Below are 25,728 nucleotides of genomic sequence, written 5' to 3'. Positions count from 1 at the left end.
TTTGCAAAAAATGAAAAAAAAATACACTCAAGCAGATAATAACAGGAGACCATCCAACCAAAAAAAAAAAAAAAAGAAAGAATGGAGAACCATAGAATCAACTGGAACACGAGGTTCAAATGGCAATAAATAATCATCTATCAATTATCACCTTAAATGTCAATGGACTGAATGCCCCAATCAAAAGACACAGAGTGGCTGGGTGGATAAAAAGGCAAAAACCTTCAATATGCTGCCTACAAGAAACTCACCTTAGGACAAAAGATACATATAGATTGAAAGTGAAAGGGTGGGGAAAAATATTTCACGCCAATAGACAAGACAGAAAAGCAGGAGTCGCAACACTCATATCAGACAAAATAGACTTTAAAACAAAAGACATAAAGAAAGACAAAGAAGGACACTACTTAATGATTAAGGGATCCATCCAAGGAGAGGATGTTACTATCGTCAACATATATGCCCCAATATAGGAGCACCCAGATACATACAACAAATATTAACAGACATAAAGGGAGATATTGATGAGAATACAATCATAGTAGGAGACCTTAATACCCCCCTCACATCAATGGACAGATCCTCTAGACAGAAAACCAATAAAGCAACAGAGATCCTACAGGAAACAATAGAAAAGTTAGACTTAATTGATATCTTCAGGACACTACATCCAAAAAAAGCAGAATACACATTCTTCTCAAATGCTCATGGAACATTCTCAAGACTCGACCACATATTGGGACACAAAGCTAATCTCAATAAATTTAGGAGTATAGAAATTATCTCAAGTATCTTCTCTGACCACAATGCCATGAAATTAGAAACCAACCATGGGAAAAGGAAAGAGAAAAAACCTACTACATGGAGACTAAACAACATGCTACTAAAAAACCAATGGGTCAATGAGGAAATCAAGAAGGAAATTAAAAACTACCTTGAAACAAATGATAATGAAGACACAACCTCTCAAAATCCATGGGATGCTGCGAAAGCAGTGCTCAGAGGGAAATTTAGAGCAATACAGGCCTTTCTCAAAAAAGAAGAAAGATCCCAAATTGACAACTTAACCCTCCACCTAAATGAATTAGAAAAAGAAGAACAGGAGTTCCCGTCGTGGCGCAGTGGTTAACGAATCTGACTAGGAACCATGAGGTTGCGGGTTCGGTCCCTGCCCTTGCTCAGTGGGTTAACGATCCGGCGTTGCTGTGAGCTGTGGTGTAGGTTGCAGACGTGGCTCGGATCCCACGTTGCTGTGGCTCTGGCGTAGGCCAGTGGCTACAGCTCCGATTAGACCCCTAGCCTGGGAACCTCCATGTGCCGCGGGAGCGGCCCAAGAAATAGCAAAAAGACAAAAAAAAAAAAAAAAAAAAAAAAAGGAAAAAGAAGAACAAAAAAGTCCTAAAGTCAGGAGAAGGAAAGAAAATAAAAAGATCAAAGAAGAAATCAATAAAATAGAGCCTCAAAAAACAATAGAGAAAATTAATAAAACCAGAGCTGGTTCTTTGAAAAGGTGAACAAAATTGACAAACCCCTGGCCAGACTCACTAAAAAGAGGAGAGAAAGAACCCAAATAACCAAAATAATAAATGAAAAAGGAGAAATCACAACAGATACAGCAGAAATACAAAAAACCATAAGAGAATACTATGAACAACTATATGGCAACAAGTTTGACAATCTGGAAGAAATGGACAATTTTCTAGAATCTTACAGCCTGCCAAAACTGAACCAAGCAGAAACAGACCAACTGAACAGACCGATCACTAGAAATGAAATTGAAGAGGTCATAAAATCACTCCCTACAAATAAAAGTCCAGGACCAGATGGCTTCACAGGGGAATTCTATCAAACATATAAAGAGGAATTGGTGCCCATCCTCCTTAAACTCTTTCAAAAGGTTGAAGAAGAAGGAATACTCCCAAAGACGTTCTATGAGGCCACCATCACCCTCATTCCAAAACCAGACAGAGATACCACCAAAAAAGAAAATGATCGGCCAATATCATTGATGAATACAGATGCAAAAGTTCTCAACAAAATCTTAGCCAACCGAATCCAACAACATACCAAAAAAATTATACACCATGACCAGATTGGGTTCATCCCAGGTGCACAAGGATGGTTCAACATATGCAAATCAATCAGCATCATACAACACATTAACAAAAAAAAAGTCAAAAATCATATGATCATCTCAATAGATGCAGAAAAAGCATTTGACAAAGTCCAACATCCCTTCATGATCAAGACCCTAGCCAAAGTGGGTACAGAGGGAACATTCCTGAATATAATCAAAGCCATTTATGATAAACCCACAGCAAATATAATACTCAATGGGGAAAAACTGAAAGCCTTCTCACTCAAATCTGGAACAAGACAGGGATGCCCACTCTCACCACTGCTCTTCAACATAGTTTTGGAAGTCCTAGCCACAGCAATTAGACAAACAAAAGAAATAAAAGGCATCCATATAGGAAGAGAAGAGATCAAACTGTCACTGTATGCAGATGACATGATACTATACATAGAAAACTCTAAGGACTCAACCCCAAAACTACTTGAACTGATTAATAAATTCAGCAAAGTGGCAGGATATAAGATTAATATTCAGAAGTCAGTTGCATTTCTGTATACCAGCAATGAAATATTAGAAAAGGAATACAAAAATACGATACCTTTTAAAATTGCACCTCACAAAATCAAATACCTTGGAATACACCTGACCAAGGAGGTAAAGGACCTATATGCCGAGAACTATAAAACTTTAATCAAAGAAATCAAAGAAGATGTAAAGAAATGGAAAGATATTCCATGTTCCTGGATTAGGAAAATCAATATTGTAAAAATGGCCATACTACCCAAAGCAATCTACAGATTCAATGCAATCCCTATCAAATGACCCATGACATTTTTCACAGAACTAGAACAAACAATCCAAACATTTATATGGAACCACAAAAGACCCAGAATCGCCAAAGCAATCCTGAGAAACAAAAACCAAGCAGGAGGCATAACTCTCCCAGACTTCAAGAAATACTACAAAGCCACAGTCATCAAAACAGTGTGGTACTGGTATCAAAACAGACAGACAGATCAATGGAACAGAATAGAGAATCCGGAAATCAACCCTGACACCTATGGTCAATTAATCTTTGACAAGGGAGGCAAGAACATCAAATGGGAAAAGGAAAGTCTATTCAGCAAGCATTGCTGGGAAACCTGGACAGCTGCATGCAAAGCAATGAAACTAGAACACACCCTCACACCATGCACAAAAATAAACTCAAAATGGCTGAAAGACTTAAATATACAACAGGACACCATCAAACTCCTAGAAGAAAACATAGGCAAAACACTCTCTGACATCAACATCATGAATATTTTCTCAGGTCAGTCTCCCAAAGCAATAGAAATTAGAGCAAAAATAAACCCATGGGACCTCATCAAACTGAAAAGCTTTTGCACAGCAAAGGAAACCCAAAAGAAAACAAAAAGACAACTTACAGAATGGGAGAAAACAGTTTCAAATGATGCAACCGACAAGGGCTTCATCTCTAGAATATATAAACAACTTATACAACCCAACAGCAAAAAAACCAATCAATCAATGGAAAAATGGGCAAAAGACCTGAATAGACATTTCTGCAAAGAAGATATACAGATGGCCAACAAACACATGAAAAAATGCTCAACATCGCTGATTATAAGAGAAATGCAAATCAAAACTACCATGAGATACCACCTCACACCAGTCAGAATGGCCATCATTAATAAGTCCACAAATAACAAGTGCTGGAGGGGCTGTGGAGAAAAGGGAACCCTCCTGCACTGTTGGTGGGAATGTAAACTGGTACAGCCACTATGGAGAACAGTTTGGAGATACCTTAGAAATCTATACATAGAACTTCCATATGACCCCGCAATCCCACTCTTGGGCATCTATCCGGTCAAAACTCTCCTTAAAAGAGACACGTGCACCCGCATGTTCATTGCAGCACTATTCACAATAGCCAGGACATGGAAACAACCCAAATGTCCATCGACAGATGATTGGATTCGGAAGAGGTGGTATATATACACAATGGAATACTACTCAGCCATAAAAAAGAATGACATCATGCCATTTGCAGCAACATGGATGGAACTAGAGAATCTCATCCTGAGTGAAATGAGCCAGAAAGACAAAGACAAATACCATATGATATCACTTATAACTGGAATCTAATATTCAGCACAAAAGAACATCTCCTCAGAAAAGAAAATCATGGACTTGGAGAAGAGACTTGTGGCGGCTGTCTGATGGGAGGGGGAGGGAGTGGGAGGGATCGGGAGCTTGGGCTTATCAGACACAACTTAGAATAGATTTACAAGGAGATCCTGCTGAATAGCATTGAGAACTTTGTCTAGATACTCATGTTGCAACAGAAGAAAGGGTGGGGGAAAAAATGTAATTGTAATGTATACATGTAAGGATAACCTGACCCCCTTGCTGTACAGTGGGAAAATAAAAAAAAAAATTAAAAAAAAAAAAAAGGTGCTCAGCATCACTCATCATCAAGGAAATGCAAATCAAAACCATGATGAGCTACCACCACACCCCTGTCAGGATGGCCATCTCCCTAAAGTCAAGAGGTAAGCATTGGTGAGGGTGTGGAGAAGAAGGAACCTCTCTGCATTGTTGGTAGGAATGTAAACTGGTCCAGCAACTATGGAAAACAGTATGGAGCTTCCTCAAAAAAATTAAACAGAGAACTACCATATTATCCGGCAATCTCCCTTCTGGTGTATATGCAAAGGAAACGCATTCAGTCCTGAAGAGCTCTCTGCCCTGCTGTGTTCACTGCGGCAGTATGCACAACAGGGAAGATATAGAAAACAACCTAGGTGTCCAACAATGGAATGAATGGGACAAGAAAATGCGGGATGGAAACACACACACACACACACACACATAGATTTAAGGCATAATGCTATATTATTCACACAGAAATCCTGCCATTTGTGATACTATGGGTGAACCTGGAGAACATTATGCTAAGTGAAATAAACCAGACACAGAAAGATAAATATGATATGATCTCACTTACATGCAGAATCTAAGAAAGGTCAAACTCATAAAGCCAGAGTACAATGGCAGTTGTCAGGGGCTGAGAGGTGGGGAAATGGGGGATGTTGGTCCAAGGATACAAAGTGTGAGTTATGGAGGATAAATAAATCGTGGAGATATAAACCACAGCATGGGGATTACAGTTAATAATACTGTACTGTATACTTGAAGTGTGCTTAGTCTTTAAGGGTGTTTTTACCATACACCAAAAAATGTAACTGGAAATATGAGGTGATGAATAGGTTAATTAGTTTGATTATGACAATCATTTCACAATGAATATGTGTATCAAAACTTCACTTTGTATACCTTAAATTACATACAATTTTTATTTGTCAGTTATAACTCATTAAAGCTAGGGGTAAAAAAAAAAAAATTACAAATCAAAAAATGCCAACTAACTTTATGGTCAATGTCCCTGTATAAACGGGACATCTAAGCATATAACTTCTTTTTATACTTTAATCAGTACATGTCACAGTACACTGCACTAATACACCTTCTTATTTAAATCAACTTAATAATGACTATTTCCTTCACCTTTCTTTTCTTTTCTTTTACAGCTGCACCTGTGGCATATGGAAGTTCCCAGGCTAGGGGTTGAATCCGAGCTGCAGCTGCCAGCCTAAGTCACAGCCACTGCAACACTGGATTCTTAACCCGCTGAACAAGGCCTGAGATCGAACATGCATCCTCATGGATACTATGTTGGGTTCTTGACCCACTGAGCCACAACAAGAGTTTCTCCTTCACCTTTTAAATAAGAATGTCAGCCAATCTATGTCTACTTTACAGGAACATTATTGATTTATTTTCTTATGAACAAATCGGTGAAGTGTTTTGAGAAGATATACTGAAGTAGCTTCTAGATCAATACTCCTTGAAGGCTCAAAGAGAATTTTGGTGGTCTTTGCATCTCACCCAGAGTTAGCTTTTTAAATGTTATTTATGCTCCAGGAAAAGCAAAAATCAGGGCTGTAAAGTCCATGTACCCAGAAGTATAATTTAGCCAGGTTCGATATAATTGACAGCAAGACTGTCTCTGAACCATGTCAGAGTTAGAAAACTGAAATTCGAACACTAAAAATATCATGGAGGCAACAAAAAGCAGACATTCACGTTGCACTTTCTGAATGTAAAATGTCTGATAAGAGCTGACATTTATGGAGCATTGCAATAGGCCTGGGGCTAAGCAACTCGCATGAATCTGAACTGAATCTTCAAGACCCCCATTTGCAGGGAGGGATGGGGTCATTTCCACCTCCCACATGGGAGGACTGAAGTGAGGAGAGGTACAATAGCTTGCCTAGGGTCTCTAAGTCCAGGGCACTGAATTTCAGAGCCCAAGCTTATGACCAACTAGACTGTATGAAAAGATTCTACATGTTAAGAGACACCCATCGAATTATTTCAGCAGAAAGAGAGCACCCAATTTGTGACTGTACCCAAATGGTCTCGGAGCCAAATATGTATTTTCCCTATAGAATAATCAGATTCATTCTGCATAAATACATAAATCCTATCATAGGACACCAAGGCAAAAATCAACTTACTTCTCTGGAAATGACTGAATAAGGATAAATGAAAAAAGAAAAGGATAAATGAAAAAAGAAAAGGATAAATGAATTAATTTCATGTATGAGAACCAATCCATTAATTACTGGCATTTTTTTCATATTTCTTAGAACTCAGAGAGACATAAAAAGTTACATTATTCATTTGAAAATGTGAACATGTCCTTGCAAGTTGCCACCTCTAAACCCCCAGGACGACGGAAAAGGCTTTGGGGAGGAGAAATCAGTATATCTGAAGGGCAAATACACAGGCCCATTAGTTGTGGACTGAGTTTCCCAAGTCTCATAATTTAAATCTGTATGACTGTGTTGTGTTCCAGATATGAGGAGTCAGGGTAAAATCCAATTCCTCAGTCATGATGCCAAGGCCGTTCAAACATTCACTCTTGATTCTTGAAAATGAATCTGGGAGTTCCCGTCGTGGCGCAGTGGTTAACCAATCCGACTAGGAACCATGAGGTTGCGGGTTTGATCCCTGCCCTTGCTCAGTGGGTTTAGGATCCGGCATTGCCGTGAGCTGTGGTGTGGGTCGCAGATGCGGCTTGGATCCTGGGTTGCTGTCGCTCTGGAGTAGGCCAGTGGCTACAGCTCTGGTTAGACCCCTGGCCTGGGAACCTCCATACACCGTGGGAGCAGCTCTAGAAAAGACAAAAAGGAAAAAAAAAGAAAGAAAAAAGAAAAGAAAAGAAAATGAATCTGTTTCACCCGGGACATAATCACTGTAGGGATTGACACCCACACCACTAGAAAGTAAACCTTGAGAAAAATAAAAATAAAAAAATTAAAAAAAAACAAAAATGGCGTTCCCTTCATGGCTCAGTGGTTAACTAACCCAACTAGGATCCATGAGGATGTGGGTTCCATCCCTGGCCTCACTCAGTGGGTTAAGGATCCAGCAATGCCATGAGCTGTGGTATAGGTTGCAGACGTGGCTCAGATCTGGCGTTGCTGTGGTGTAGGCCAGCAGCTGTAGCTCTGATCAGACCCTAGCCTGGGAAGCTCCATATGCTGCGGGTGAGGCCTTAAAAAGCAAAAACAAAAAAAGTAAACCTTGTAAGGTCCCTGCTCATCACCGGGGCCGGGATGTCAACCAGGAGAAAGCTCTTTCCTCCACTGTCTTGTCTTGATTGATTTATAGAAAACACATTTCTAGAAAGCTCTCGTGGCCCTTTTGGGGAAAGCCTTTACAGAGGATGTTGGTATAAGAGCACAGTGCAAGGAGAAGACAGGCAGTACGAAACTCCAGTTGTTCCAGATAAACCTCCAGGTAAGAAATACAGTCTCATGTACCAACTCCTCCGACATGTCCACATGTGCCAAGAATGTCCCCCAATCCACCTGTTAAACAAATGAGAAACATTTACTTGGAAATCATTTTCCCTTACCTGAAAAAGGGTTGACGTCACTTGTTTCTTAGACAGATGACTCTGTACGTGTTCTACAGCTTGCTTGGAGAATGGCTTTAAAAAAAAAATTAAAAAACAGTATTTTTTCCCACAAATATAAAACAGAGCAAAACCTCTGTATGTTTTACAATATCACAACATATAATTTAACACAACAATTACTAAGTAGGAACCTATGGTGATTACATCAACATGCATTCTTCAAAAAATCTGTTGGATGCTTGTGGGCAATCCAAACAGATGACTATTCCTCTGAGCTCCCAGGGTCCTCAGATCCCACGCCAAGAAGGACGATGAGCACGGGAACATCTAACTGATGTGTCTAACCCCACAAGTGATCAAGATCACTTCAATAAAAAAGTGTAAGGAATCTTATTATCACATTATTAAAATGCCTACATCCCTCGTTTAGCTGACACTGAGGGCCTAAAGATCTAAAATTCCTATTATATAAGAGAAAATGAATGCATAGAAATATATGTAAGAATTCAATGCCAGGATTGCAAAGTTAAATCACAATGTTGTAAAAGACTAGGTTAAGGACAATCTTGCTGTAACCACAGCACAGGCAAACTGGTCCTAAAAGAAACTGATACTGACAAAAATTACAAACTCTATCCTCCCCCCCAACTTCAAATTATATCTGCAGTAATGCACAAGAAGAGCTTAAAAAGCACACCGTCCTGCTAAAAACCCTCTACACTGTTGCCCTATGTGAAAACTATGTTTACAGAGCCTTTTCCAGTGAGCATCTGGCATTTTCCAAGTTACAACCATTACCCAGCAAGGTGGCGAGGTAGAGAGCATCGATGATTGGCTCCAGCTCAGAAATTCGGTAAGATGTTCAGGCATCATGATAAATACCAAAGCACTAACACATCGCTCTCAGGACCAGGGCAGTCCATTCTGACTTCCTGTGCTAATGGAAAAGTTATGACTCTGCTGATACAGCAGCTACTACTGAGCACTTGATGTGGCTCATGAGGATGCCAGGAATTAAGTTTTTAATTCCATTTGATTTTAATTAATTTAAACACATTTAAACGCCCGCATGTGGCTGGTGGCTACAGTATTGGACACTGTGGCCCAGGGTCCTTAGGGCATGCCTTTGGAAAACAGTCTTCACACAGAGAGATTACACAGTAAACTTTCATTATTCATTATTCCACTCACTCCTGGTGGAATAATTTTCTAGGAACCTACTTCATCCTAATGACTGCATTAGGTTGTTTCTCTGATTTAAAAGGGAAGAAAACTATCTCAACCATCGTTCAACTATCAATGAACTGAATTAACATGATAATTACAATTCTCATTAATTCAAAGAAAGCATTAAACATTTTTATTGATCAATGTTTGATTAGCCTAACTGTTAAAGGAGAGCTAAGGGAGAAACAATAAACCTTAATTTCCTTTAGAAAGTCTGGAATTGAGATTAGCCTTCTCTTCCACTGACCTGCATTAGCCATGTTATCAATGTCTGCAGTGAAAGCAGCCACTTTTGGAAACCTACTAAGTGTTATGTGGGCAACAGCCATTGGAGCCGTGTTATCAGGAAACAAGTGACAAAAGAGAAGAAGTGGGTTCCCTCCTGGATGAGCATCGTTTGATTTTTACATTTTCATTTTCATTTTCATTCTGGGAACATCTGAGGGCTATCTCGAATTTATCCATACGAGAGTAACAGGATGAAAAGGGATACTTACATGGGAACAGGACAGCAGCTCCTTCATGATATAGGTGTCATAAATCTGCCGACTTCTACAGAGGCGATCTTCCTCGTTTTCAAGCTTCTCATATTCCTTTATCTAGACATTAAAAAGTTACCACTGTTAACTATGTCTTCCTAGAAACCTACCTTATTAAAGGCTATTACTAGTCTTGGCAGAAACCATTTCCACATGAGATCAAGCACATTACTGAAGTGGCTATTCCACAGGAAACAACTACTTCTAATGTTGTAATGAAGTTGGAATAATTTAAATTCAGCTTGCAACATACAAATGGATTTTTTTCCTATGATGAACCTCGTCACTTAAATTTAGAAACACAATATTGGGAAACAAATCCTGCCATGGTTACAATTATCATACAATATACCAGCCATGGGCCATTCATCCTTGCCAAGCACAAATAATTTAAATTTAAATTTGGGCGTAATCCAGTTCTGAGAGTTATGGTGGGGATCGGTCTCAACTACAGTGTTCCTATTACAAAACTAACAGGAAGGAAAATAATAATAAATTGCCAGGATTCATACATAGGTTTTTCTTTTTAATCAACTAAATATTTCGGAAAGGCATTAACCACAGACAAAAGCATTGGTTTTTTTGCATCGGAACTTTACCTGCACTCGAGAGGTATTAACAGAAAGCTTCCTTCAAATTGTTATGTTTTACTAATAACTTAGGGGAGGTAACCTGACTGGTGTAAACGTAAGCCAAATAATGAAATGAGCTTTGGAAACACTTGCTTTATGAGGACATGGCCCCTATTACTTTAACCTTGTAACACAAGTTCTCAGATCAGAGAAGTGTTTTTATTTATTTACAGAAATATGTTTAATCTAAAAGACAAGAAGAGAATGAAAACACTAAATACAGAGATAGTATGAAGACGGCAGCAAAGATTTTCAATATATATAATCACTAATAACTAATATGACTTATTTTTTGGGAAAAAAAATGTTCCCACCAAGTAGCCAATAATTATACTGACTTTCATAATGTCTGAGTATTTCTTATTCTGGTGTGATAAAAAGTGGGGCCACCTATCCTACGGAAGAGAGTATAAACTGAACAGGAATAAAAGTTACCTTTTTACTGTATAGTCTGAGTTCGACAGTTTTGAAACCAAAACCAGTAAATCCTCTCAGCATTTCTGATAATGAAAGGGCAGGGAGGGGGTATATTTGATGCCGAGGTCCTCACCAAGGGCTACCTAGTTCAAACATTGAGAAATTTACTGGGATCCTCTTAACTGTCCTTAAATATCATCAATGAGCTGGCTGAAATTCACGAGTCTGTAACTGTCAGGGCTTAGAATGAAGCCTTCTTGGGACAGACACTTAAAATCCTGAACATAAAGGCAGGCAGACTAGGACAGACTGATAACCCACCCGAGAGGAAAGCACTTTTTTTAATAAAGAAGCAACCCAGCAGTGTTGACATAACCAAAGGACCTGGGCTTAATCATCCTAAATCAATACAGGAGAACATGTCTAAAGGGTTCAAACGCTGTGCCAGATGCAAATACGGCAGCTGCAAGGAAACAGAAGCCAGACGCTGAAATCTGAGGTAGAGTTGGAAAATAAACAAAGGACTCAGGCTCGGTTGATTTCTTTTGTTGTTTTGTTTTAATAAGGTCCAAAGTTAATGCCAGAATGCTAGGAGACAACAGCCAGACTGCTAGTGAACCAGAGGCAAATGTTTCTGCCTACTCACTTACTCTAGGAATAATATAACTTCATGGAATCATTACCCTTGAAAACAAGTGTAATGATACCTAGGTCTATGTTCCAGGGGCCTATAAAGCAAACTGACACCTGGTTAAACAAGCTGATTCTATGGGGAGTTTTCTACAAACTGTAATAATCTGACTATACAGAAAACTCCAGTTTCTTGGGCAAATGATGCTCTGAATCACAATGCTGGCTTTAGTAAGAGCCTTGTGCCTCAAACTCCAACTCCAACAACAGAAAAGGTTAATTCTTAGTAGGCAAAGGAAGAGCCTAAAATATCCGTAATTCAAAATTCACTTTTTATTAACAGTCAGACCAAAAATCAAAGAACATGCAGTCGAATATCAATTAGCTCTACACAGGATGTCCTGGTTGTCGCATATGGAGAGAATTCTGGCAATCAGGTTGTCCTGGGAACCTGAGCAGGAAGATGCCGGGGTTCAAGTCTGTGAAAAGTCTCCCCTACAGCAGAACAGAAGCATCACCACCAACGATGAACATTCACTGATCACAAAGTGCTCCCTTTCAGCTTTGGTGGTTTCTGAGCTAACAGCTAAACATGGAGCCTAAATACTCAGAGCCCTAAGAGTGGGTCCTTTCTGCCCATAGCTGTCATGGTCCCCACTTTCTTGCCTCTCTTTTGTCCCATTACCATCTCGGTGGTCAGGGAAATCACTAGCGGCCTCTGCCTTGCCCAAGCAAGGGTGCCTTTTTTGCCCTTAGCTTCCCTGACATCTCAGCAGCATTCAGTGCAGGGGTCCACCCCTGCCTTCTCTGAAGCTTTCTTGTCTGACTTCTGTGATCTACACTCTCCAGGGGTTTGCCACACTGCCTCCTCTTCTTGAGTCTCCCTTGGTAATTCTTCCTCCTCTGCTAGACTTCTAAATGCTGGAGTACCTCAGAGCACAGTGTTGGGGGCACCCCTTTATCACCCACTACACTGTCCTTGGGTAAAGCTCTTCAGTCCCACAGTGTCAAATACCCACTATATTCCAATCACTGAGCCCAGATCTCTTGGACTCACTTCTCTCCCAGAGTCCCAGATTCTGAATCTTAAAATACCTGGCAAATATTTCCACATCTTTATCCCAGCCAGTCATGCTCTTCCCTTATCACAAAAACGAATAAAGCATCCTCCCAGCTGCTTAAGCCAAAAAAGGAATAATCATCATTGATTCTGCTCTTTTGCTAATGCCTCTGTCCCCACCACCCCCTACATCCAATTCATCCACCAATTATGTTAGCTTTATACTTTACCACAAACCCAGGCCCAGCTTCAGGTAGCAGTGGACTAACCTCTAATAGAACAATTCTGGACATACATAAAATCCAACTGCATTGGACCACTGGAGAGTGATCAAAAGTACACAGATATGGAGAATGGGCATCAAAGAGAAGCTGGAAAGTAAGAGAGGATATTTCTGAAAGTGAAGAGCCAGGCAGAGAAGGAGAGCTCCAAAATTCTACATATAAACTCTGGTGGACCCCAAAGTGACATGTGAGCATGATAGACCTAAAGTATTCCAGCTAAGGCTAAAAGGACTGAAGAAGATTCAGTTACTACTCACCATATGAGAAGACAGAGCTTAGTCTAAGTAAATCTAATTAACTGCTGGGACAAAAATAGCAATACCCTTTGAAGAAGCACACAGAGTGTACAGTATCGACAACATCAGTATACAAGATAGAATCTAATATTATTCCATGTACGAAGAAGCAGGGAGTGTGGCTCATATGCAAGAGTACAGGCCAATCCAAGATGATTCAGATGCTTGAATTATCAGACAAGGATTTTAAAGTAGCCATTGTAAGTACACTCAAAGACATACAGAAAATATGCATGTAATAAATAAAAAGATAGCAAATAGCAGCAGAAAATAATAACTGTGAAAAGAACCAGATGGAAATTTTCTCTGAAAAAAAAAAAATTCAATGGACACACACAATAACAGACTAGAGATACTAAGAGTCAGTGAATTTGAAGACAGCTCCATGGAAATTATCTAATCTGAAGAACTGAAAGAAAAAAAATATTTGGGGAAAAAGTACACAGGGAATCAGTGACATTGAGGATAATATCCAAAGCTCAAATATACATACGACTGGGGTTCTAGAAAGGGAGGAAAAGAGATTGAAGTAGAAACAAAGCTTTATAATGGCCCAAATTTTACCAGATTTGGTGAAAGCCACAAATTTACAGATTTAAGAAACCAAGTGAACCCCACAAAGAATAAATACAATATCTGAAATTGCTCCACTAAAATGCAGATTGTCAGAAATGACTGTGTTGGGGTGGGAGAAGCAAGATACTTTCACATTTGTCAAAAAGAAACATACTTCTAATATAAAAATACTTGTTGAAAGTGGATGGGAAAATATATAGTGTGAAAACAAGCACAAGGAGACTGACCTGGTTATATTAACATCCAGGGAGATCAATTTCAAGACAGTGTTACCAGCAATAAAGAGGAACATTTGACACAAAAAGACATAAATGTATATGCACCTAATAACAGAGCTTCAAAACACAGGAAGATTTTTTGACAATAAAAAAGAAATTGTTAATTGTAATGTATACATGTAAGGATAACCTGACCCCCTTGCTGTACAGTGGGAAAATAAAAAAAAAAAAAAAAAGAAAGAAATTGTTGGAGTTCCTGTCATGGTGCAGTGGTTAACGAACCTGACTAGGAACCATGAGGTTGCAGGTTCGATCCCTGGCCGTGCTCAGTGGGTTAAGGATCCGGCATTGCTGTGAGCTGTGGTGTAGGTCGCAGACATGGCTCCGACCCCGTGCTGCTATGGCTCTGGCGTAGGCCCCTAGCCTGGGAATCTCCATATGCCACAGGTATGGCCCTAAAGAGACAAAAAGATAAAACAAAAACCCAGAAATTAAGAATCCACTAGACAGATGAAAGCAAGGAGTCATAACAATTACTGATAACTTCAATCTTAGGGCTTACTGACTTAGAGAACTGTATTTGAAGCCCCAGGGTGGATGGTATTGCCAGTTAAGGAATACAGAGCAAGCTGTCAAGGAGCTCTAAAGCATTTTCCTCCAAGGAGATAAACTGATAGGCCAGATCAATCATATCAGGCCAGGAGAGAGGTGAGAAGAGCTAGAGAATAAGCCAACAGAGAGAAATTCCAACGCTTGAAGTTCAAATGGAAACATACTAGCAGTTGCTACCACCACCATATTGGTGAAGAAGTGCTTAAGAAACAACCAAAGAAACTGCCCATCTGTTTCATCTGAAGGAGACGTCTGTATTTGACAAAGCAGCTGAGTATATGCTGAAATTGGAGATGTAAAAGCTTTTAGAAATACAAGAAAGAAAAAAGCTTTTAATGGATCAAGCTGTGATTCTCATTCAAATAAAATGCCTAATTCAGACTGAAATAATAAAGTTACTTCATACTGAATAAAATCCTTTTGGATTTAGCTTGCTTTTTTTCACATGCTAAATGCACATCATCATTTGATCATTCTTCCTGAAATACAGTGATATAATTAAAAAATGTAGAAAAATATCAAGTTCTCATATATACCAACAAGCCAGGACAAGAAAGAATATCCCTCCAGTTTATTTTGCACAAAGATTACTACTATCAGCCCTAACTATGCTATGCTTTCTTTGGACCATTTAAAAGGCTTTAGGGTAAAGCTACATCATGCTAATAATGCTAGCATTTGTCATGTCTTAAATACATTTTAATTAAGATATTTTCTAGATTTTAATTTCCTATTTGGCCCATAAATTAGTTAGACATTATTTGTCTCCAGACAGCTAAGGATTTCTTATTTAGGAGTTCCTGTCGTGGCTCAGTGGAAATGAATCTGACTAGCATCCATGAGGATGCAGGTTCGATTCATGGCCTCGCTCAGTGGGTTAAGGATCCGGCATTGCAGTGAGCTGTGGTGTAGATCACAGACGCAGTTGCTGTAGCTGTGGCTGTGGTCGGCAGCTGTAGCTCCAATTTGACCCCTAGCCTAGGAACCTCCCTATGCCGAAAGTGCAGCCCTAAAAATACAAAAGACAAAAAAAAATTTTTAATTTTTTAAAAAAAGGATTTCTTATGTAATGCTGTTACTAAATTTAGGCTTAAGCTGACTGTGGTCAGAGAACATATTCTGAACAATTTCAATCCTGAAATCTGTGGAAGCTTTCTTTAGGGTCCAGCCTATGATCTACTTTGGTAAATGTTCCATACGTACTTTAAAGAATGCAAACCCTATTTCTGCTGGGTGTAGCATTCTGTATGTCAATTAGGTCAAGTTTACTCATTATTTTATTAAGAACTTTCTATCCTTACCAAGTTTTGCTCTGTTTGTTCTATAAGCTCTTGAAGTATGTGTGTGTCCTACTAGGATTGTAGAATTCTTTTCTTTTGGATCTTCCTGCTAGCTTCTGTTTTACATATTTTGAAGTTATGTTATGTGTAGCATACAGATTTAAGATGGAGATATTGACTCCTCTATCATTATGAAATAATCTCTCTTTATCTCAAAGTAGCATTACCATGTACTTTGGTGTTAGTATAGCTATACCAGCTTTCCTTCGGTTAGTGTATATATTAAATATCTTCTTCTTTCTGTTTAAAGTATGTTAATTATTTAAAAATTGTGATTCGCTATTTTGTATACCTGTAACTTCTATAATGTTGACAGCAGCTACACTTAAATAAAAAAATAAAACAAAATATTTTTAAAATAAATAAAGTATGTCACTTGTAAGCAGTATATGACAGGGTTTTCATTATTTACCCAGTCTGACAAACTTATTCTTTTACTTGGAGTATTTAGTACATTTATATTAAATGTAATTACTTATATAGATGGATTTATAGTTACCACCTTAGTTTGTTTTCAATTTGACCTTGTAGTTTATGTTTACCTTTTATTCCTTTTTGGGGGGTTAATACAATGATATTTTATTCTAAACTTCCCCTCTTTTAACTTGTTAGACATACATACTTTATCCTCCTAGAGATTACAATATGCATCCTTTACAAACCAATGCAAATTATTACTTTTATTATCCCCAATAATCCCAGAATCTTAAAATATTTTAACTTAATTAACCCCTCTCAGGCCTTCTGTGCTACTGTCATACATTTTAGTTTTACATACATTTCAAACTTAAAACATAATATTGTTTTGTATGGTCAACATTCTTGTATTTTACATACACACTTACCCTTTATGATGTCTCTCATTCCTTCCTGCATTTCCATCTGGGATAACTTCCCTTCTGCCCAAAGTACCTCCCTTTAGCATTTATTGTAATGCAGTTCTACTACTGAAAAATTCCCTCAACTTTTGTCTGAAAATATCTTTATTTCACTTTCATTTTCGAAGGGAGTTTTTGCTAGGAAAAGATTTCTAGGTTGACAGCTTTTTTTTCTTTCATTAAAGATGGTCATTTCACTGTCTAGCTTTTTCTTTTCTTCCTTCATCATTTAAGATATCACAATCATGTTGATCATATTACTGCTCCTTTAAAAATAAACTGTCTTTTCCCAACCCCTGATTGCTTTTAAAATTTTCTCTTTGTCATACTTTCCCAAAGTCCTATAATGAGGTGCAAAGATATGACTCCTTTGTACTCATCCTATTTGGGGTGTTCTAAGTATTTTGATTCTGTAAGCTGTTATCTTTCATCATTTGGTAATATTCTTAGTATTATATCCTCAAATACTGCTTCTGTCTCATTCTCTCTCTTCTCTTTCTGGGACTCCAACTCTATTTGTGTTAGACCTTTTAGGCATGTCTCACATATCTCTAATGCCCTTATTTCTTTTTTATATTCTTTTTTTCTCTGTATTTCAGTTACAGATTATCTAATGACCTGTCTCTCTATTTATTAACCCTGTCTTGCATTATGACAATCTGCCATTAGGTTCTAATATAAAATTATTTTGTCCATCTTTTCCTCTACTGTCTTGAAAATATTACAGTTATTTTTAAGTACTTGTCAGCTAACTCCAGAATCCGATTCATCTGTGGGTCTGTTTCTATGGCCTTGTTTATAAGCCATATGATCTTGCTTCTCAGGTATCAAATCTTTTTTTTTTTTTTTTTTTAACTGTATGATGAACACTGTAGAGTCCCTACATATTATTACTTTCTACCTCCAAATGAGACAGAGGGCTCCCCTTGTTCTCTGCCACACAGTTAGGGAGGGAGTTCATCACCCAATAGGGGACAGTGCTGGGCTAGTCTGGGTTGCCATTTTTGCAGGACTCAGTCTGCCTCTGGTTCACCCCTGTTCCCAAGGCCTGGTTCTCCATGGAGTTCAATGACAGATATTTCTCCCCTCAGCACTGGAGGAGTTCTGCCCTAAAGAAATTTTCATGATAGCTCTTTGGCCTTTGTCCTATTCAGCTTCAAAACTTGGCATATGTCTCAAAAGAGAGATTCATCATGTTTTGGGGGGCTCCTCTAGTTTCATCTGTTTTTTAATTCTAGACCCAGAAACTTCTGGTTTTTCTGTCTCCATGAAGGAGTCTTCTGCCAGGAACCAAACCCAGATTCTCTTCTGCCCACTACACCTAGAATCAACAGCTTCCCCAGGTGATAAGTAGTTATAGATCTTCAGTGTCCACAGACCATGGCCCAGGATTTCATCTCTTGCCTGTTGTGTTTTCAGTTTCCTGCCACAGCAGATAGACACTTCAATACCGTTTAATATCACAAGGCTGTGGGAGATTTCAATGTGTCTTCCAGAAGCTCTTGGCCTGTTTCTTAAGATCCCCTCCAAATGTCTTGCTGAGGAAACCAGCTGTGGGTTTGAGGTTTCCCTCTTCCACCAAGTCTCCAATTTGCCATTCCAGTAATGTGTGACCACAAAACTTTGCTAGTTTCTCTTGCACCCAGTAGCAGCCCTCTGCCTCAGCTTCTGTCTCCAGAATCAGCAAGCTTCCGCAGAAAATACAATGGCTAGTAATGCTCAGTGTACCTCAGAATGATTCTCTCTCCTCTGGAGTTTTAGTCCAACTATCCCTCACTGATTCCAGAACACTACAGAGCCTTAAAAATATGACCTTGTTGTTGTTAGCATCTCTAATAAACTACATATATCTTGTACTACTAATTATATCTTGTACTACTGACATTCAATGAATTCCTGAATATGTATAAGATATTTAGTCATCTTAATATTTCCCAAAGCACAGTTTAAATATGCTTTTGAAATAAAAGCACTGATAAAACAGTTACTTCTTACCTCTTCATAAAACTTCACCTGAGGTACAGCTTCATTAATTTCATTCAAACAAAAATCTTTAAATAGCAAGAAACCTAAAGAAAAAGAACAAAAAATTTCAGGGTGGGCAATGAATGGAAATTTTATCCCACAGGGTGTTTTCAGACTACTTTGTTTCAACCTCTTCCTCCCCTACCTTAAAAAAAAAAAAAAAAAAAAAAAAAAAAAAAAAAAATCTTCAAGAGGCTACTTAATTCCTAAAAGGAAACAATCCAGGTAAGGTAAGGGTATCACACACTTGGCTCCTTGCTTTGCGGTTCCTTCTCTCCCCTCCCACTTTTTAAAAATGCGCAATTAACGGGGTCATCACCACTGAGTGCCACTGGTCACTAGAAGGAGCAGAAGATTAACCAAAGAAACCAGAGATGCAGGTAGTACAGAAGTGTTGGTAAGAATCACATGGAGCTAATAAATACTGTGCCCACAGAAAGAGAACTCAACTCCTTTAAAAACAAATAAACATACAAGCAAAAAAACTTTCCTAACCTTTCTAGCCCCTTCGCTCACCACTTATTACCTCAAAATCCCAACCAAACACCCCATGCCAGAGCAGACCACCCATCCCCAGAGTATTTTTTTCTCCTTCACAACTCCATGCCTCATCTCCAAGCAATCAGTGCCTTACACCTGGGATACCATCTCCACTGCAGTGCCTGGTACACAGTGGGGGAGGGGCAATAGATACTTATTGAATGTTTCCATGGCCCCTCCAGCATGCCTCTGCCAGAGTACTCAGCACGCCCTCCTTAATTATCTGATTTACAAGTTTCCCACCCCAGTTCCAAACCCAGTACAGGGCTCAATGCCTCTCACCTAGTCAAGTCTCAGTGGATGAGTGAAGTTGAACAAGACAAGCTGATCCCAGATGAGGGGTAGAGAGAGAGGAAGGTTATAAAAAGTCAAAAACAACGAAGGGGTTCAAAAAATTAAAGGACTGTTAGGATAAACAGAAGTTACAGGGGAAAAAAATTGAAGAAAGACTCAAAAAAAATCTAACTGCTGGGAGAGAGTAGACCTGAATTCCCCAGGTAGGACAGAGAGGGAAGGGAACAGCTTTGACGAGATTTTAATTCAAGTTAACCTCAGAATTGGGCAACTTGAGCTTGTCTGTTACTGCCCTGTAAATTCCCCTCCATGGTTCCAGGAACGTGACCTTTGAAGATGGTAAATGTTTGTTCATTGGAACCAGAAGAGAAGTACTTAGACTACTTGGTTAAAAGGGCAAGGCCAGACCAACAAGGGCTGGGTGCAGACCTGGGCCATCCTCATCTTATCAAGGAACCACAGCAAGGCAGACACAGGAAGGACACAGGGAATTCAAGAAGCAGACAAGGAGTCTCCGTATGGCTTAGCTAGTTAAGGAGCAGGCATTGTCACTGCAGTGGCTTAGGTCCCTGTTGTGGCGCAGGTTTGATCCCTGGCCCAGGAACTTCTGCAGGCCACTGAAGAAAAACTAAAATAAGAAGCAGACAAGCAGGACAAATTGAAGATGTGACTCTCTATCTGTTTGCATATTAATATTTTTATTTTAAATTAGAGTAAGGTTGTCTTTTTGTTTTCATTCATTTCAAAGTCATTTTGAATCTCCCTTGTCATTTCTTCTTCGACTCATGAATCATTCAGAAATGTGTAGTTTCATTTCCTGATATTGGGGGGTTGTTTTTTTTTTTCAGGTTTTTTTGTTGTTGTTGTTATTGATTTTTGTTTAACTCTGTTGTGGTCAAAGAACATATTCAGTAGGATTTCAATGCTTTTTAAATTTATTGACACTTGGCCCCAAAGTTTGACTATCTAAGGGAATGTTTCATGAGTACTCAAACAAACAAACAAAGCAAATAGTATATGGGGTAGAGTGTTTCACTGATAAAGTAAAAAGGCAATTGAGCCAAGTTGCTCTATAGGGTTGACCAGGTCCTCTCAATCCTTACTGAATCCCTGCCTATACTTCTTCTACCCATTACCTTCAGAGGACTGTTGAAATCTCCATTTGTAAATTGGGGGAGGGGGGAAAAAGAAGGAGGAGGATGGGGGGAGCTGAATGAATATGCAACTTAACATGTCTTTACAGACTTTAATGAAATTTCCATAGCCAATCTGTAAGATGAGGCAAAGAATTATTTTAACATCATATAAAGAGAAAAAAACAGTATTTTCTTCGTGTCTGTACATAAACTGAAGAATTACTTTCTATATCACAGCAGCCATGAAAATGGAGCGGCCAGAAGAAAGATATTTTGTCTTTTGGATAAATCCCAGATCATTGCGTTCCAGGCTGAAAGCAATTTACCTTCATTAGGCTTAAATTATATAAAAAAACAAATGAAGCATTACTTAGATTAGAACAGAAGCTAAAGGGCAAAAATGAGGAAATAATTTGCCTAACAGGTTCACTTCATCAGTGCAATTTCTCCAGATTTCAAACAATAAAAAATAGTGACCCAATACCTGCTTCCTAGATAACTGTGGAATGTGTTTACCCTTCTTTCTATATTTGAACCACTGCAAACTGCCTGAATACTGATTAACGTTTGAGTGCATATAACATCCAGGAAAGGCAAACTATCCCACTTGCCACCATAATATTTTGCAAAACTTAGGACTAAGAATTGTATTGCCTTTTATAAAATATTAATGATGATTTCATAATATATAAATATATATTTTAAATTGCTTTTAGAAAATATCAAGAACTTTTGAAAGTATTAAATATAAGCGGTTTCTATGAGAAATTAAATTTTAACCTCTTAAAAAGTTTAAAAAGGTGAAAGGGAAATATGGGAAAAAAAATCTTGCAAGAAATAATACTTGTCCTAGGTTTTACTAAGGAGATTCAAACACATGGAAGGAGGATGGATTGCATAACTGCTAAAAGTTCCTACTGTTATTTACTCATTTGAAAAAGCATTTACTAAGTGTATACTAAGAGCCACTGTGCTATGCATTGGTAAAGACAGACTTTTTCCTACAAGAGGATTATAGGTTGGTTTAAGGGGCAGGCAACAAGGCAGTAAACAAATGAAATAGTTATAATTTATCATAAATGATATAAAAGAATTAAATATTATGCCAAGATCAACGATAACACACAATGTTGATGACCTCTCTTAGCTGCAGGATGAATAAAGTACAAAGCATTTAAGATTAGAAAAGGCTAGAATGCCTAATCTCACACCTTCTGCTCAATACTGTGTTAGAGGTCTTACTTAGCCAGTACAATAAGAAAAGAAAAAAAAATAAAGTTATTCAAATTAGAAAGGAAGGATTAAAACTAATTTTATTCAAAGACAACCTGGTTAACTATATAACAAATCCTATCTACAAAGTAACTACTAGAATATATAAGTGAATTTATTAGAAGGCCATATAATACAAGGTCACTAGTTAAGAATCAACGGCATTAGATATACTCACATCACACAATTTTTAAACTGAATTTTGAAAAAGCCCATTTGCAATAACATTCAAACATAATCGATAACTTAGGAATAATCAAATAAAAGATATGCAAGGCCACTATGTTGGGAACTACAAAATATTACTGAGAGATCTAAACAAATGGAAAGATACAGTCAGTTCATGGATTGGAAGATTCAGTATTGCTTAGATGTTAATTCTCCCCACATTGATCTATAGAGTCAGTGCAATCTCAATCATAATCCCCATTAAGGTTTTTTTTTTAAAAAAAAAAAAAAAAAACTGACAAGCTGATTCTAAAATGTATATGAAAATGGAAAAAAACCTAGAAAACCCTAAGCATCTTGAAAAAAAAGCCCAAAGTTCAAGGACTTACACTGCTTAATTTTAAGATCCACTATATAGCCATGGTAAGAAACATAGTGTGGTATTGGTACAAGACTAAATCAATGGAACAGAAGAGAAGATCCAGAAATACATTCACACTTACATGTGGTCAAATTATTTTTAGCTAAGATACCAAAGCAATCTATTGGGAAAAGGAAGTCTTTTCAACAAACAGTGCTAGAAAAACATATCCAAATTGGGGTGGTGGGGGAAGACAACCCTTACCTCACACCTTTCAAAAAGTGAAGATCAATCATAGAAATAAATGTAAAAGCTAAAACTGCAAAGCTTCTTGGAGTTCCCGTTGTGGCTCAGTGGTTAATGAATCCGACTAGGAACCATGAGGTTGCGGGTTCGATCCCTGCCCTTGCTCAGTGGGTTAAGCATTGCCATGAGCTGTGGTGTAGGTTGCAGATGTGGCTCGGATCTGTTGTTGCTGTGGCTCTGGTGCAGGCCAGTGGCTACAGCTCCGATTAGACCCCTAGCCTGGGAACCTCCATATGCCATGGGAGCAGCCCTAGAAAAGGCAAAAAGACAAAAAAAAAAAAAAAAAGCAAAGCTTCTAGAAAATATATAGAATATCTTCATAGAAAATATTTGTGCAGAAGTTTTCTTAGGTTACAGACAGAAATGATCAAGATTGAGAATTTATGCCCATTAAAAGACACATAAGAAAAGACACAGACTAAATAAAATCTGAAAAACATGTATATCCGGTTTATGGATACATTAGAAAAAACCTACAAATCAATTTTTTAAAGACATAATAAAAGAATGGGCAAAAAAAATTTTTTGAACACTTCACAAAGGAAGAGATCTGAATAGTCAATATGCACATGAAAAGGGCTCAACACCGGGGTCACTGATCATCCTGCAAATATACATTAAATCACTTTGAGCTACCACCTCACAACCAATGGAATGGCAGAGTTAGGAAGACTGACAATATCAAATTCTGGTAACCAGAAGTCTGAGTTGCTGAAAAGCATATACAATGTTCTGGACTCCCCATGCCTCTGAACCAACAGGCACATAAAAGAATTACTGCGCTAGCTGGGAGGAGTGATCCTGATTACCAAGGGAAAATCTGGCTGCAACTCCACAATGGAGGGAAGGAGAGAAGGGAAGAAGAAAGGAAAGAAGAGGACGTTCTTCCTTAGCATCATATGCCAGCCAAACACTACAAAAGGGATGACAGAGTTAGAAAATCCACAGGTGCCAACATTAGGGGTTTGATAAAGAAGAGAATATTTACACAGTCTCAAAAGTAATGTCCCATAAAAGGGAAAGCAGATAGGCCACAGATTGGGAGAAGATATTTGCAAAATACATACCTGAGAGAGAACTTGTCTCCAAAGTACACAAATAACTTGCAAACTCAATAATGAGAACATAAACAATATTTTAAACAATATTTTAAAAAATTGAGTAGGATTTCAGATTTGAACACTTTCACCAAAAAAATACATTAATGTAAAATATGCACATGAAAAGATGTCCAACATTATCAGTCATAAGGAAAATGTCAATTAAAACCACAATGAGGTATCACTACGTACTTCTTAGAATTGAGGACGAATTGCCTGCCATATCAGTAAACAAAGGATGTCACAGTCATCAATGAGGGCAGCCACCTCCAAGGGTTAGCCGGTGAGTCCTGAGGGAATTCAGGAAGGAAACAAAGAACACCTGCCATCCAGCAGCCATCAGACTGCAGCCCTCCTGAAGATAAGCCCTCGGGAAACTCAGGATCTGAAAATACAGGACACCAGCTCAGACAGCTGAGGTGCCTATCAAAGGAATGATTTCAGTGAGCTCAGACCTTTGTACCTTCCCATACACAGAAAAGCACTAAATTCCCTAACTGGAGATATCTGGTTTTCTTTTATTAACAGTAATCTTTTGTTTCTACTGCTTGTCCTTTGTTGCAAAACTCCTATATATCCCAGCTGCCCCCCTTGCCTCCTTGGAGCAGTTTTCCTGGGGCTACCTGAGATGCTGCCTCCCAGGCTTAAGTCCTCATTTTGCCCCCAAATAAAACTTAACTCTCAACTTTTAGGTTGTGCATTTTTTAAGTTGACAGAATAGTAAATAAATAAATAGAGAGACAATACCATTGCTGGTGAGGAAAGGATGTGGACTAACTGCAACTCTCAGACTGCTGGTAGGAATGCAACTTGTACAGCATCACTGGAAAATATTTCTTTAAGGTTAAATACCCATTTGCTTTTCAACCCAACAACCCCACTCCAAGGTATTTTATCCAAGAGGAATGAAAATTTACGTTCACACAAAAATCTGAGCACAGATATCTATAGTAGCTTCACATACAATATTAAAAAAACTGGGTATAACCCAAACGTTCTTCAACTGATGACTGGATAAACTGTGACGTTTTCATACAATGGAACACTACTCAACAAGACAAAGGAATGAACTGTGGATATATACACCGTACCTGAATCTCCAATGCTCTGTACTAAGTGAAAGAAACCAAACCTAAAGGCTGAATGAGTCTACTTAATGGTCATTCTGGAAAAGGAGAAACCATAGGAACAAACAGATCAGTGGCTGCCAGGAACTGGCGTGGGTCAACTAAAAGGGCACTAGAAAATGTGTATATCTTGATTTTGGTAGTAGTTACAAACCTTCATGCATCTGTCAAAACTCATGGTGAATTTTCAATACATGGTGAGATTTACTTTATTTAAATTATACTTCAATAAACCTGATCCCTCCCACCACCCCCCAAAAGAAACTGGTACTAAAAAAGAAAGAAAAATAAGATTGGGTACATTCAGTTGAGCCAAGAACAAGGCTCAAAAGGTGTTCTTGAATATGTTAGGGGAGCACTGACTGAAACAGCCCACCTTGACCAGGCAGATAGCTGCCTGCCCCTGCTGTCTCACAGCAGGAGGCCCTGATAAGGAACATGGTGCTGCCCTGAAGACTACTGGGAGGATGTGGGAGGGGACAGTAAGAGGGAGGAGACAACCAACCTCCTATGATCCTTGGCTCTGGAATCCACCTTGGCTGAGAGATGTGTGGCCACAAAGAAGGACCCTAAGCCAGACCATGTACAGGCCAAGCAAGATGACTGACAGAGACAACCTGG

At 38.6% G+C, this 25,728-nt stretch overlaps 1 protein-coding gene across 4 annotated transcripts in view; it reads right to left on the bottom strand.

Moving 5' to 3' along the window:
* The window catches only part of GRK3 (G protein-coupled receptor kinase 3), a 141,551-nt gene that overhangs the window by 62,631 nt on the left and 53,192 nt on the right, over positions 1 to 25,728 (bottom strand). For 2 of the 4 annotated variants that reach the window (XM_084994637.1, XM_001924379.8), the window contains exons 4-6: positions 18,774 to 18,847; positions 9,794 to 9,895; positions 8,067 to 8,141 (exon numbers count right to left, since the gene is read on the bottom strand). In XM_084994637.1, coding sequence (XP_084850763.1) covers positions 8,067 to 8,141; positions 9,794 to 9,895; positions 18,774 to 18,847 — 251 coding nt within the window. The remainder of the gene's footprint in view (positions 1 to 8,066; positions 8,142 to 9,793; positions 9,896 to 18,773; positions 18,848 to 25,728) is intronic. The other 2 variants (XM_084994639.1, XM_021073437.2) reach the window with 1 other exon arrangement.

The sequence above is a fragment of the Sus scrofa genome, chromosome 14, assembly GCF_054392235.1.
Source record: "Sus scrofa isolate SSC_HxYL_T2T_F1_AM1 chromosome 14, Sscrofa_HxYL_maternal_Yorkshire_Landrace_v2.0, whole genome shotgun sequence".
In the NCBI taxonomy this organism is placed as follows: Eukaryota; Metazoa; Chordata; class Mammalia; order Artiodactyla; family Suidae; genus Sus; species Sus scrofa.
The sequence above is the reverse complement of the archived record's forward strand: the minus strand, read 5'-3'. Positions and strand labels throughout refer to the sequence as shown.